General features: G+C 46.9%; 1 protein-coding gene across 1 annotated transcript; it reads right to left on the bottom strand.

Annotated features, from left to right (window-relative positions):
- Positions 1 to 520: 520 nt before the first annotated feature.
- LOC141331690 (general transcription factor II-I repeat domain-containing protein 2-like) lies at positions 521 to 1,990 on the bottom strand. The gene has a single exon (XM_073836725.1). The coding sequence runs from the start codon at positions 1,988 to 1,990 to the stop codon at positions 521 to 523; it is 1,470 nt and encodes a 489-aa protein (XP_073692826.1).
- Between the last annotated feature and the right edge of the window lie 12,313 nt (positions 1,991 to 14,303).

The raw sequence follows: 14,303 nt of genomic DNA, 5'->3' as shown, positions 1-14,303 counted from the left end.
AACTGACCCCAGATTTCGGACAGGAGTGGACAAGACGAGATGAGATATGCAAGGTACGTTTACACTCGGTATCATGATTCAATACACTTTAGGTCAAAATCACACCGGAGTTCTCCTTTAATGAAAGGCAAGATCTACCTATCGAAGAATAGATAGAAAAAGACAGCCCAGATTGTACTTCCAACATGAGGCATTTTATTTAGTATTTGAATTGTATTTGAATTTAATATACATTAAATGTTCTTTTCTTTTTCTTTTTTTTACTTAACTCGGAAGCAACCATCATATAATCAGATCATATGAAGTGGCACTGAACTCAAGAAAAATGCCATTGTCAGCAGTAAAGTGCTTATTCACTTAAGTTTCTGACGGTACTACCTACCCTTAACATTTTATAAATGAACTGTTTTATCAACAAAATTATCAACAATCTCAAATTAAGCTAAGTGCAGTTATGTCCCATCATCAACATCACTTTTCTCAATGCCACCAGAAGGCAAAACTGCTGAAGTAATGTTACTCAGTGTGATGGCTGTGACTGAATACTCTCTGTGAGTCCTCTGAAGTCTGGCTCATAGCTAGAGACAGCCAGTTTGAGGCAGTCTGTGAGGTGTCTGTCAGTAAGACGGCTCCTGTATTTGGATTTGATTATTTTCATCTGTGAAAATGCCATTTCACAGAGGTAAGTTGATCCAAAATAGGCACTCACTTTAAGTGCACATGCAGTGAGGAGCGGAAACTTTTCTCTGTTGACAAGTCCCCAAAAGTCACTGTCCCTTGATCTGGCTTTCAGCTCAATGTCATTTTGCAAATCAACCATCTCCATGTCAACTCCACTAGACAAAGAAAAAACTTGCTGGAATTTGGCTGCTACCTGTTCTATATCAATGAGCATGAATGGGTTTGAGACAAATGCAGCAATGCATTCCATTTCGTTTAACTCACCAAAACGCATATTGAACTCTGTTGCAACTTTGTCCAGGTGAGCACAGTATTTCTCAGGGTGAAAAACGTCCTTGTCTTTAATGCTCTGTGACATTTTTTCCAGGTTGGGAAAGTGTGTTAGCCTCCCGTTTTTAAGATGTGTGATCCAAACACCAAGCTTAGACTTAAACGCATTCACTGCGCTGATCATGTGTGGCAGGTGTCGGTCTTTTCCCTGGAGCTCGTTATTGAGTGTATTCAGCTTTGCGGTCAAGTCTGTCAGAAACCCCAGGTCACACAGCCACGCATCATCTGACAGTTCCTTGTGCTCCTCGTTTCTTGCAGATAGAAATGTCTTTATCTCAGGCAGTAAGTCAACAAACCGCTGGAGCACTTTCCCGCGGCTCAACCACCGCACATCAGCATGAAGTAGTAGGTCTCCATACGCGGCATCGAGCTCATCCAGTAACGCCTTGAATAAGCGACGCTGAAGTGCTTTTGCTCGTATCGAGTTTATCAGTTTGACCACCAATGACATTACGTGTGAAAAATCTACGACTTTCCCTGCTAAGGCCTGCTGATGAATGACACAATGATAATTCTTGAACTCGGGAAAATCAGGGTCATTACGGCACAGTGCTATAAAACCCAGGCGCACGCCACGCATCGCCGGTGCTCCGTCGGTGGTAATTGCTACCAGTTTATGAATGGGGATATCATTTTCGCTTACATATTTTTTAAACTCAGTGTAAATATCCTCACCTCGCGTTCTCTCCTTTAAGTGCAAAAGAGTGAGGAAGTCCTCTTTTGTTGTAGAATCCTGGAAAGCCATTCTGACAAAAACAACAAGCTGAGCTGTGTCCACTGCATCCAGAGATTCGTCGAACTGCAGTGAAAAATATTCACAGAGTGACAAGTCCTTTAACACCTGTCGATCCACGTCCTCTGACAGTGACTCGACCCTCCTTGCCACTGATGCAGGGCCGAGAGGCACAGCACGGAGTGAGGCTTTTATGTCGTCTTTGTTTTTGAAATCCTTGAAAATAGTCTCTGCAGTAATGGCCATGGCTTCCTTGAATAATTCGCCATCCGTAAAAGGCTTTTTGTTTTTAGCCAGAAAGTGACTTACACGAAACGATGCTTCAGTAGCAGCCTTATTTTGATCAGCAGATTTTGTAAAAAGTGATTGCTGGGCCTTCAACTCAGATCTCAGCTCGTCAACTTTCCGTGCACGAATCGCGCTCTTTTGCGGGTAGCGGTCTTTAAATTTCGGGTGGTTGGTATTGTGATGCCTCTCCAGATTCCCTCTTTTACATAATGCTTGTTTTTGGTGGCACAACATACATACACACTTCTCTTTTACCAAGGTAAACAGAAATTCCTGTTACCATTCTGGATGAAAATTGTAGGTTTTTGCCTTCTTTCGTGGAGCCTCCGCCATTCTAGTTTGTAGTATGTTACCTCGCGCGGGCTATCACCATGGAGATCCATATTGACGTTTGCGACAGTTAATTTACGGGTGCTCTTCTTTTATCTGATTGGTCACTTCATTGAAAATAAAGCAATTGGATTAAGAAATACAGATGCTTGCAAAACTGAAAATGTTTTTATTTTCGGGAGCTACCGGGACAGTGATAAAGATCTACCAGTCGATCGCGATCGACGGGTTGGCGATCACTGAGCTAGAGAGTACCAAAGGGGACATTGCGATGTCTCCTGAGTCGCAAAGAGGTCCACTTGGGCTTGACCAAAGACTCTCCATATCTGCTTCACCACCTGTGGGTGAAGCATCCATTCCCCGGGCCTCGGCCCCTGCCTCGACAGGACGTCTGCTCCCACATTGAGACGTCCAGGAATGTGAACTGCTCTCAATGAGAGAAGCTTCCCTTGCGACCACATGATGTTCTGGTACGCCAGCTTGTATAAGGGGCGTGAACGCAGACCTCCCTGGTGGTTTATGTAATAGACCACCGCAGTGTTGTCTGTGCGAACCAGCACGTGACGGTTTCTTAGGTCTGGAAGGAAATGCTTCAAAGCCAGGAACACCGCCAGCATTTCTAGGCAATTTATGTGCCAAGAGTGATGCTGGTCTTCCATAGACCATGGGCGGAACGGCCACTCATGACCGCTCCCCACCCGGTGAGGGATGCATCTGTCGCTAGCGTGACGCGGCGGCAAGGAGCTCCCAGCACTGGCCCTTGTGACAGGAACCAGGGCTTCTTCCACATGACTAAGGCACGTAGGCAGCGCCGCGTGACCTTGATCTTGCGGAGTGGGTTCCCCCTCGGGGAAAACCCTTTGGTTTTGAGCCACCACTGCAGTGGTCTCATGTACAGCAGTCCAAGAGGTATCACGTTGGATGCAGCTGCCATAAGACCTAACAGTACTTGGAACTGTTTGACAGTGAGTAGCAGGCCTAGCTTGACCGCATTTGCTGCAGTAAGGATCGACTCGATCCGAGCAGGTGACATTCGTGCCTGCATCGTGGTCGAATCCCAGATTACACCTAGATAAGTGGTTCTCTGTAATGGAGATAGCACACTTTTCTTGGCGTTGAGTCTCAACCCCAGCTTTGTCATATGAGCAAGAACAACATCTCGATGTTGAGCGGCTAATCGTTCTGAGCTGGCTAGGATCAGCCAGTCGTCTATGTAGTTGAGTATGCGGATGCCCTGGAGTCGCAGAGGAGCCAGAGCAGCATCCACACACTTCGTGAACATTCGGGGTGAGAGCGCTAGGCCGAACGGAAGAACTCTGTATTGGTAAGCTTCGCCCCTGAAAGCGAACCTGAGAAACTTCCGATGTTGAGGAAGGATGGAGACGTGAAATACCCGTGATACCCCGCTGAAAGGTGGCGGCTTGGCGTCGAATTGAATGAAATAGCCTTTCTCTACAGTATGCAGGACCCACGTAGAAATATTTGGCAGTAGCTTCCACGCTGCCAGAAATTCTACTAAGGGAACCAACCTCTCGAGGCTGGTTTCTGGATTTATTTGAGGAGCTAACTCGGTGACCTGTAACAGCGAACTGGCAGGATGCACCTGAAGTAAGCGCTCTAGAGACCCCCGTGGGGGTGGCGAACTCTCTGGTTCCGCTACGTTTCCGGGCGGAGAGACCGGAGAATGGCGTTCGCGGGAGACTGCCGCGCCCTGTAACACTGGCAGGGTTAGCTGACGAATCTCCTGAGGGCCCCGAAGAGAGGTGGTCACCGTACTCCTCAGAGGCGGTGAAGCACCTAGCTCTTCGAGAGGGGCTGCCCTCATTGGCCCTGGGCCACGACCATCAGGGCCGTTTAGCCGAGGCCCTCTTTGACTGGAGGACGACCCTCAGGTCCGGCCTCGTCTTTGAGGACCCCGACTTGGAGCGTTGCTGAGCCCGCCCTCTAGGCCTCGCCGGAGGGGTACGGGTAGCAACGCTCCTTTTCTGGGTCTCCCTGTGTGAGGAGCTGGAGTGCAGCTGGGGCTGCTCCCATCCAGCAGCCCCAGAGGAGAAAGTGCGGCGAGGAAGGTAATGCTGGAATGCCGCTGCCTGCCTGCGGGCCTCCTGGTGCCTGTTGACAACTGTGTCAACAGAGTCACCAAAGAGGCCGAAGGGATGCAGGGGCGCATCTCTGACACGCTCACTTCCTCGCCGTCACTAAACTCCTTCAGCAGGTCGGCTTGGTACGCCTGGAGCACAGACATGGTGTGTAAACATGCACCAGCCTGACCTGCTGCCGCGTATGCCTTGCCCATCAAGCCTGATGTAACTTTTAATGGCTTGGTGGGCAAGGACGGAGCCTTCAGGGACGATGCCAGGCCGGGAGACAGATAGCTCGCTAGTGTCTTCTCGACCTGTGGCATCGCCCTGTAGCCGCATTCCTCCATCCCCCCCACATTACCGTAGTAATCTGAGGCGGGGGAGAAGAGACGAGAGGAATACGGCTTGTCCCACGACCTCGCGATCTCTTTATGGAGGTCAGGGAAGAAAGGAAGGCTCCGTCTGGGAGGTGCTGATTTAGCCCGCAGGAAGCGCTCATCAAGCCTGCTCGCCTGGGGCTCTGGATCTGGAGCGGGTGACCAGCTGATGTTAAGCTTGGCCACCGCGCTCGTCAGCACCTCCACCAGCTCCTCATACTGGGGTGAACGGGGGGGGGGGGGGGGCGGTTGTGGGAGGTCAACGCTCTCGATGTCGACCTCCTCGGAGGAAGACAGGTGGAGCGTTGACTCTTCCTCTCGGAGGGAAGGAACCGCAGTGCGGGCTTCCTCATCCAAGAGGAGGTCAAACGATCCGCTGGGTGAGGAGAGAGATAGGGGATCACCCGTCTCAACTCCCTCCAGCAGATCTAACTGCGAACCCCACGAGTGCAGCTGCCACTCCGCCTCGACGGAAGCGGGGCCAGACCCGCGGGGAAACGCTGATGAAAGCCCCCTCCTCAAAGAGGGCTTTCCGGGAACGGAGCAACCGCAGCGGCATTCGCTCGCACTGCGGGCAGCCAGCCCCCTCAAGGGCTGACCTAGCGTGCTCCGCTCCCAAGCAGACCACACATAGATCGTGTGTATCCCCACCAACAATGTAGCGTTGGCAGGGAGGGACACACTTTCTATGCGGCTGCTGAACCGCCTTTCTGCGTTCGCTCTTAAAAGAACGTTTTCCCCCTGGCATACTGCTCAAATAAAAGTAGTGCAAACTGGCACTGAAAAACAGCAGTATGCTTTCTAGACAGACAGTAGACACAGAGCGCTCTCGCTGAATGACAAAAGCTGACGCCGGCTTCAAACGCACGTGCTTTTATACTTCCTGGTCGGTGACGTCACCGCGCCTGTGACGTCACTCCCGTTTCTCATTGGACGTTGGACATGACTCAGAGTTCGGCCCGCCAATGGCGTTCCCCATAGCGTTTCAGGACGCAGTGTAGAGTTCCCGGAAGGGAACAGTTTACAATGTAGAAACAACGTAGCCTTCTTTAGAGAAGAACACTTAATTTGCTTTATTATGACATATTAAATAATTGTGATAAGCCACAATATTGTCGTAGAATACATTTGTATTGTTTACCATTGTTAAGATTTGTGTTATTACTATATAAATTTGTGTCTATTTCTAACAATTACTGGAAAACTAACAAACTCAACATTTATAATTGGCTGAAGTGTTGTGAGCTACTGTAATATGAAAACACATCATAAAAATCATACAATCTCCTATCATATTACCTTCCATGATTATATGTGGAAAAAAAATAAACAAATTTGAATTTAATTAGCCAACTTAGCTAACATAGCCTGCTACACATATGGTGCAGCTAATTATATTTTTTATAATGTCTGCTGTCATTTACTGCATCACGAAACTACTACCTTGCACTTCTAGGTTCTAAACACAACTTCCTGACTGAACAGTTTTTGTACCGAAAATATAAGTAATTGTTCACATCTATATCAATTAACTGTTCTACTTACCGAGTGGAAAATCGCAATGGATGGGATCGCGCCATACAATGACGTCAACGCCACAATATAAATAATCAATCAATCAACCAACCAACCAATAAACAAACAAACAAATAATAATGATTATTATTATTAATCGCACTGTGCTGATTAATCATTATCAAGGGCAGGGTCAATGCAGCTAGCTATCAGGAGATTTTGGAGCACTTCATGCTTCCATCTGCTGAAAAGCTTTATGGAGATGAAGATTTCATTTTTCAGCATGACCTGGCACCTGCTCACAGTGCCAAATCCACTGGTAAATGGTTTACTGACCATGGTATTACTGTGCTCAATTGGCCTGCCAACTCTCCTGACCTGAACCCCATAGAGAATCTGTGGGATATTGTGAAGAGAAAGTTGAGAGACGCAAGACCCAACACTCTGGATGAGCTTAAGGCCGCTATGGAAGCATCCTGGGCCTCCATAACACCTCAGCAGTGCCACAGGCTGATTGCCTCCATGCCACGCCGCATTGAAGCAGTCAAGGATTCCCGACCAAGTATTGAGTGCATAACTGAACATAATTATTTGAAGGTTGACTTTTTTTGTATTAAAAACACTTTTCTTTTATTGGTCGGATGAAATATGCAAATTTTTTGAGATAGGAATTTTGGGTTTTCATGAGCTGTATGCCAAAATCATCAATATTAAAACAATAAAAGGCTTGAACTACTTCAGTTGTGTAGTAATGAATCTAAAATATATGAAAGTCTAATGTTTATTAGTACATTACAGAAAATAATGAACTTTATCACAATATGCTAATTTTTTGAAAAGGACCTGTATAAGAAGACTTGGCCACGAGAAATGGATGTCGTTCCCTCATCATTGCATCTCGTGGTCCTGACATAAGGATGTCGTTTTCTTCTACAAAATGGTCTCGTGCCCACAACATAATATGACGTTCCCACGAGTTTATATCTCGTGGCCATGACAAACAGTGCCAGCCCGTCCAACAGGCGATACAGGCGGTCGCCTAGGGCCCCGTCTTAAGGGGAGGGCCCCGTGGTCGCGACTCGCGAGGCTGTCATTTGAGTTTTTAGGTGCGTTCGAATTGAAGTGGCGCTGCGCAGAAAAGATCCGTGTTTAAAACCAGAGCTATAGAACGCAGACGGTTCTGCAAGCTTTCAAATCGTTCTTGCGACCATACTTCAAGCTGCACGCACCTTCTGTCTACATAACTGGGGTGACGCACCTGAGCTGTACAGTGCGGCATTTGTGTCGAACGTATGGAAATATCAGTCAAAAAATCGTTCAAATTTACCTTAATAGAACGCGTGCATGGATTTTTGCATGGGTTTAAGTCTGTTTACAAACCTGCTGTCTAAAGAGAACATTTTAATAACATCAGTCGAGTGTTTGAAATAACTTTCTTTTGTGATCTGACGAGGTTTCACGTCACAGAATAAGGCAAAATCCTTATTTAATATAGGCTAGTAGTATATTCCAGAGCTCTGATCCGCTTTCCTATATAGCGTATTTCAAGGACAAGGACAATGCAAGCATTATTTTACAACGAATCAATCAATAAAATGGTATAAAAGAGAAAAAAATATATTTCACAAAAATAATATAAAGATTACAAAACAAAGAAAACAAATGGAATGAGGGATAAGCTCCAGTTCACGGAAAGGAAGTCAAATATTAAGCGGCATCCTTCATGTTTTCTTTATTCTGCAAATACTTTACAGTTTTGAATTATGTTCAGCTTCTGTCAGTATGACCATGACAGAGTTATTTTTTTATTTTTATTTTTTTTATTTAGTTAATTTAGATAAACGTTTGGAGCATTTTTGATCGTTAAATATAAGTGTATTTTTATTTTATTTATTTATTTATTTTTTTTAATGAACAGCGCCCAGCGGAAGACTGATCATAATCTGTTTGATCAGTTTGCTTTCTCAAATCATCACGGCCTATTTTTGAAATGCATCCGGTTTTAAACCCCCCCAAGAGCCAAGCCCGCTCTTCTCACCTTCATTCATATACATGGGGGAAGGTGAAAGGTGAAATGGCAAGTTTAAAAGTGACACGAACGACCCCCTCTCATAAACAATTGTGAGGTTAGATGTTGTAATCTGAAGGGTTGTGAAAGCCGTAAAGTATTGCCAGGATTCAAAGTCCAAAACGCAAGGAATATCTGCACTGTGTTACTCATTTGTTGCACATTTTTTATGAATCACATACAATTAAAATACAATGCTCTGCAGTTTTTAATTTAATTTAATTTGTTATGCCTTTATTCTCAAAATAGACTATTAAGATAGGATCTCATATTGCTACATCTTTGTACACATCAATATGGCAACGACTTTGCAACAAAACGACTTTTTATTATTTTCATCATTATTTTATGTTTTTGATAAAAGCAGTTACCCCTTCAGTCGAATCACTTCGACGTTACATTGGGATCTCGCTTGAGAGACCGATCACCTCTGAGCCTTATTAAAAAGGCCAATTGAAAATTGGCGAGTGGACGTGCGCGCCGGCCACGCCCCCGTACATACGGGTATATAAGATGGCTGCGCGCACCACTCAGTCAGACTTTTGCTTTCAGAGCCGATGTGTCGAGCCTCTAAACAGCTGAGAAGAGTTCTTCAGAGTTCATGCTCCCTCCTGCTGCTGCGCTGCCATAACTAAAAGAGTGTTTCACAGAAAGAGCATTGTTTGGCAGCCGCCAGCGCGATCCCGCGGGCGGCCGTTTTCACGGCCATATAAAGCCTTTTTGCATTCCAGCAAGCAGCCCCGGCGAGTGCATTGCCCCGCGGCGCCTCCCTGGGCAAACCGGGATCACAAAAGAGCAATTTCTAGCGGCCGTTTTAGACGTTCTTTTCAGGACGTCTTTTCGGCCGTGCGTTTCTGGATGTGGTAGTTTCCTCTCCTCAGCGAACGGACATGAGCGCTGCCTCACGTGTTTAGGCTTTGAGCACGCTGGGGTGGTGCTCATGAATGGTTCATGCGGTGAAAGCATGACCATGACCACGCTGAAGTCCCGCCGCTCGTTCGCGAGCTGGCTCCCCCCGCCTCCCTCCCGTGGTCAGCCGTTGAGCCGCCTATGCTCTTCGGCCACCGCGGTGGGGCGCGGGGGGGGACATTCAAATTACGATAGACAGCGTTCCGCCGGCTCAAAAAGCCCTGCGGACCTCTCTATCTCAGCGCGGTCCCGTTGAGTTTCCGCAGCAGACGCTTCCCCGCCTGGCGGGCTGAGCGTCTCCTTCGGTGCTCCTGCAGAGGATGAGATGTCTGTCACAGCATCAGAGGGAGAGTCAGACGGTGACACATCTCTTCCCGCGGCGCGGCGCCCACCCGTGGTCGCTGCCCCCCCGGAGGTTGATGTCGAACTGTCGGCTATGCTTCTCCGGGCAGCCGGGGGGATCGGTTTGAGGGTTCCTCAGGGGCCTCCGGCCGATCCTTCTAGGCTGGACGACTGGTTCCTGGGGGGGGCACCGGCGGCAGCGCCGCGCTCCCCCCGGTCCCGTTCTGACCGGATGTGCATGAGGAGCTGACAAAATCGATGGCGCCCTATTCATTTGAAGCGCACTCCAGCTCCTCTCCCCTCGCCACTCTCCATGGCGGGGCAGCCAAGGGGTACGTGGCGGTCCCCCAGGTCGGGCGCGCCATCGCGGTGCACCTTTGCCCGCGGGTGCGGGCGCGGCCGCCTGGTGGGGCCCTCCGCGTCTCCCTTTTAGGGCATGTGAAATTTCTTCCGCCCTCATCGGCTGGGCCTTTTCTGCACCCCCCGACATGCTGCCCCGCCCTGCAGGCCATGGCAACACTGCAAAAGTGCCAGGTGCAGGCACCTTAAGGCCTGCACGAGAGTGGTCCTGACCAGGGGGTACTTGAAGAACTCCGCGCCGCCACTGACTTCGCCCTTCGGGCCACTAGGTTGCAGCGTGTCCCCTTGGTCAGGTGATGTCCACCTGCGTGGTCCAGGAATGCCACCTATGGCTGACTCTGGCCTGGATGGCAGAGGCCGACAAAGTTCGCTTTCTCGACTCTCCCATTCCCCAGAGCGGCCTATTCGGCGACACCGTGAAGGGTTTTTGCTCAGCGGCGTCGAACGTATCGCCGGCCCCCAAAAGCCTGCGATCCTCCGCCCATCAGCATACCCCGTCGAGATGCCAGAGCAGTACGCCTGCCCGTCGTTCGGGCTGGGCGTCTCCTCTGGTGCTCCAACGGTCCAGAGGCAGACGGAGGCCGTCCAACATATCCTGCCCGCCGCGAAGTTACCATTCCGCCGCCTGGGCCCCCGCCTCCGCCTGCCCGTCGCCGAGGGTGTCCCCCCGCAGCTCCGTCCCCCCGCAGCTCCGTCCCCTGCTGAGCCACACGATCCAGGCTCGCAGCCGACGTCGAGCCGCCCGTGGGAGAGGGACGCCGCTCGCCTCTCAAGGTCCACTCCATTAAGAGTGCTGCTTGTAAGCCGCCGCCACAAATTTTCTTCAGGATGTAAAAAGTCGGGAGAGCTGAATGGCTGAGTAACGGGAGACCTCACGTGACCTGGTGCGTGATCTAACATGGCGGCGCCCGTCTGCTAGACTGCAAACTACTTTTTTGTTTTCCTTTTCTTTTCTCTCGTGTTTTCTCCAATTTCTTTCATTGTACACATTTTTCGTTACAAAACTGGACTATAACATTATACAATCTGGATCATCTCGAAGGATACATCGACGCACACTACAACACACTCTGCGGCACCATGAACAAGGATAAATCAGAACACAACAAAAAAAGTAAAGGTAACCTCACCCCAATCACCAAAAGACCCCGTCCCGATTCACCTTCCAGTCCGAGTTTATCACCATCTACATCACCAAAACAGGACTCAGTTCACGCACTTACCGCTCAACTCACGTCCGTTGCCACAGAAAACAAAACCATGAAAGAAAACATTTTGGACTTACAAACGCGCAGCATGAGGGACAATTTAGTTTTCACCGGCATCCCAGAACAATCTCCAGACGACCCCGAAAAATCAGTCAAGGACTTTATGATACAACAACTGAAACTACCATCCGAAACTGTACAGACCATCACTTTTCACCGTGTTCACCGCATCAGATCTCAAAACAACAACAACCGCCCACAACCGATCATCGCAAAATTTGAACACTATAAACACAAAGAACTGGTTCAGAAGCAAGGCAGGCAGCTTAAAGGCACAAACTATGGTCTCAACGAACAATACCCAAAGGACATTCTCACACGTCGAAAACAACTTTTCCAAATCCGAAGACAGAAAATAAATGAAGGAAAAAGGGCAATCATTACAGTGGACAAATTATACATAGACGGACAACTATATCGTGATAAGGACATTACCCCCTGGCTTTTTTGAACATTCCATTCCCATTCCTAAAATCAATAACTGCTTCAATGCTCTCTCTCTCTCTCTCTCTCTCTCTCTCTCTCTCTCTCTCTCTGTGTGTGCGCGCATGCGTTGAGTGAGGAGCGTGGTTGGAGAGTGTGTGTGTGGCGGCGGTGCAAGGTACGAGTGTTTGATAACTCTTTTCTACCTTTTTCTCTATCCCCATTGCGTTAAATAGTTGCCGTGCGCTTTTTTTGTGTGAGTATTAGTGGTAGAAGTGTGTATATTTACGGGAGTTTCTTACTCCCGGTCGGTGTACCGTGAGCATGGCGGCTCCAGGTGCACTGAACCTGGAGTTTTTGACAAGACGTCACGGTGTGAAAATTGATTCCACTGCCAGTGTGGAGGAGTGTAGTTTGGCGGTGGGTGCAGTGGTTGGTCATGAGAATGTTTTATCAGCGTCGCGAATGAACAATGCGATTGTTTTGTTTGTAAAGACAGTCGAACTGGCGAACCTGTTGGTGGAAAGCGGCGTTGAGATTAGTGGAATTTTTATTTCAGTGCTACCGCTCTCTACGCCTTCAAAGAGAGTTACATTGTCAAATGTGCCGCCGTTTATTAAGAACGAGGTCTTAGTTGGTATGCTCTCGAGGTATGGCAAATTGGCCTCTGCGATAAAAATGATTCCAATTGGAAGTAAGTCATCCTTGTTGAAACATGTGGTTTCTTTCAGGCGTTACGTCTATATGGTACTAAAAGACAATGTTGAAGAACTTGATTTGACTCTAAATTTTCGTCACGAAGAGTTCAACTATGTGATTTATGCCACAACAAACACGATGAAATGTTTCGGTTGTGGTGAAAATGGACATCTCGTCCGTGCGTGTCCAAAAAGAGCAGAAAACATAGATAAAACTGCAGAGGTTGTTGTTTCAGAAAATGCAGCAGAAGTGCAGAATGTTACAAAGGTAAATGTTGAGGAGATGCCAGGCCCAAGTAGAACCGTGGTTGCTTTGAAATCAGTGGATAAAAGTTCTGAGATTCTTGAAGGAAAAACAGTTGAGAAAGATGAAATAGCTGCAGCAGGGGTTGAGAATGATAGCTTCTTGAAAAAGGGGAATGCAGAATGTGAAACAGAGGAATCAGAAGGGGGAAATAGTGAGGATGAGGCTATGGCAATTTTAGAAGATGAGGGCTCTTTGTTGGGAGATGAAGAGTGTTTTTTTAAAATCCCTCAAAAAAGGAAGTTGTTGGACAGTCATGTTGATAAACAAGTAAAAAGAACAGATGGTACCTTTCGTATGAGCCAGACTGACACTGAAAGTGAAAGTGACGCTTCAGAGTATAGTGTTTCTGCTAGTTTGCCTCAGAGTGGCTTTTCTAGCCGCATATATACTGCTGATGACATCAAGTCTTTTTTAAAAATGACGAAAAATGTGAAGAAAGTTAAAATAGAGGAGTATTTTCCAGACATAATGCAGTTTATTGAGAAGGTAAAGGTTTTTAGAAGTGAAAGTTGCTTCACCAATCAAGAGGTTTTCCGTCTAAAGAAAATCCTTACAAAGCTAAGTTCTCAGTCAGGTGGGTCCAGTGGAAACAGTTAAAATGAATACGTTGGTGCATCTGCTGTGGTATCTTTGCTCTTTTTGCTTCTTTATTTTGTCCGGGATGGGTGAAATAAACATTGCTTCTTTAAATGTTAATGGAGCAAGAGATTTGAAGAAAAGAGCTCAAGTATTTGAATTAATGAAAATAAAAAAAATTGATGTGTTATTTGTACAAGAGACCCACAGCGATGCATCTAACGCTGTAGATTGGACCAAGGAATTTGATGGTTTAGTGTTATTAAGCCATCACACCTCGTTGAGCGGTGGAGTTGCTGTGTTGTTTTCTAAAAATTTTATTCCGTATTCTTATGACATGGTGGAAATAATTACAGGGAGGTTGTTGAAAGTTAAAGCTGTATTTGAAAACAGCTCGTTTGTGTTTGTCAATGTTTATGCTCCAAATTCGGCAATTGAAAGAATGGTTTTTTTAAACACTTTGGATTGTGCCATAAAGGATTGTAATGTGGATGATTATTTAGTGCTAGGAGGAGATTTTAATTGCACTGAAAATGGTTTAGATAGGAATCATATTGAACCACACTTGCAATCAAGAAAGAGACTTGTCCAGATGATAGAGTCTCGCAGTATATTTGACATATGGAGAAATTTCCATGGTACACAGAGACAGTACACCTGGGTGCATGCTCATGATAACCAGTTGTCATTGGCAAGGCTCGATAGATTTTATGGTTTTAAGCATCAACTAAGTACGGTTAGAGAATGTTCAATAATCCCGGTAGGTTTTTCGGATCATAGTTTGGTAAAATGTGTTGTTGCAAAAAGATTTGTAAAATTAAAAAGTGCTTATTGGCATTTTAATAATAATTTATTGTGTGATCCCCTTTTTAGAGAGGTTTTTAAAGAGTTTTGGACAAATGCCAAAGCTATTAAATCTTCTTTCTCATTGTTGCAGCAGTGGTGGGATTTTGTGAAGGTCCAAATTAAACAGTTGTGCCAGCAATATGCTCATAGTGCTACAAAAAATATTAGTAG

This window comes from Garra rufa, chromosome 3 (genome assembly GCF_049309525.1).
Source record: "Garra rufa chromosome 3, GarRuf1.0, whole genome shotgun sequence".
In the NCBI taxonomy this organism is placed as follows: domain Eukaryota; kingdom Metazoa; phylum Chordata; class Actinopteri; order Cypriniformes; family Cyprinidae; genus Garra; species Garra rufa.
The sequence above is the reverse complement of the archived record's forward strand: the minus strand, read 5'-3'. Positions and strand labels throughout refer to the sequence as shown.

Bases quoted from the DNA above. Each gene is read 5' to 3' on its own strand.
- LOC141331690 (XM_073836725.1), bottom strand. From the start codon at position 1,990: ATGGCCATTACTGCAGAGACTATTTTCAAGGATTTCAAAAACAAAGAC.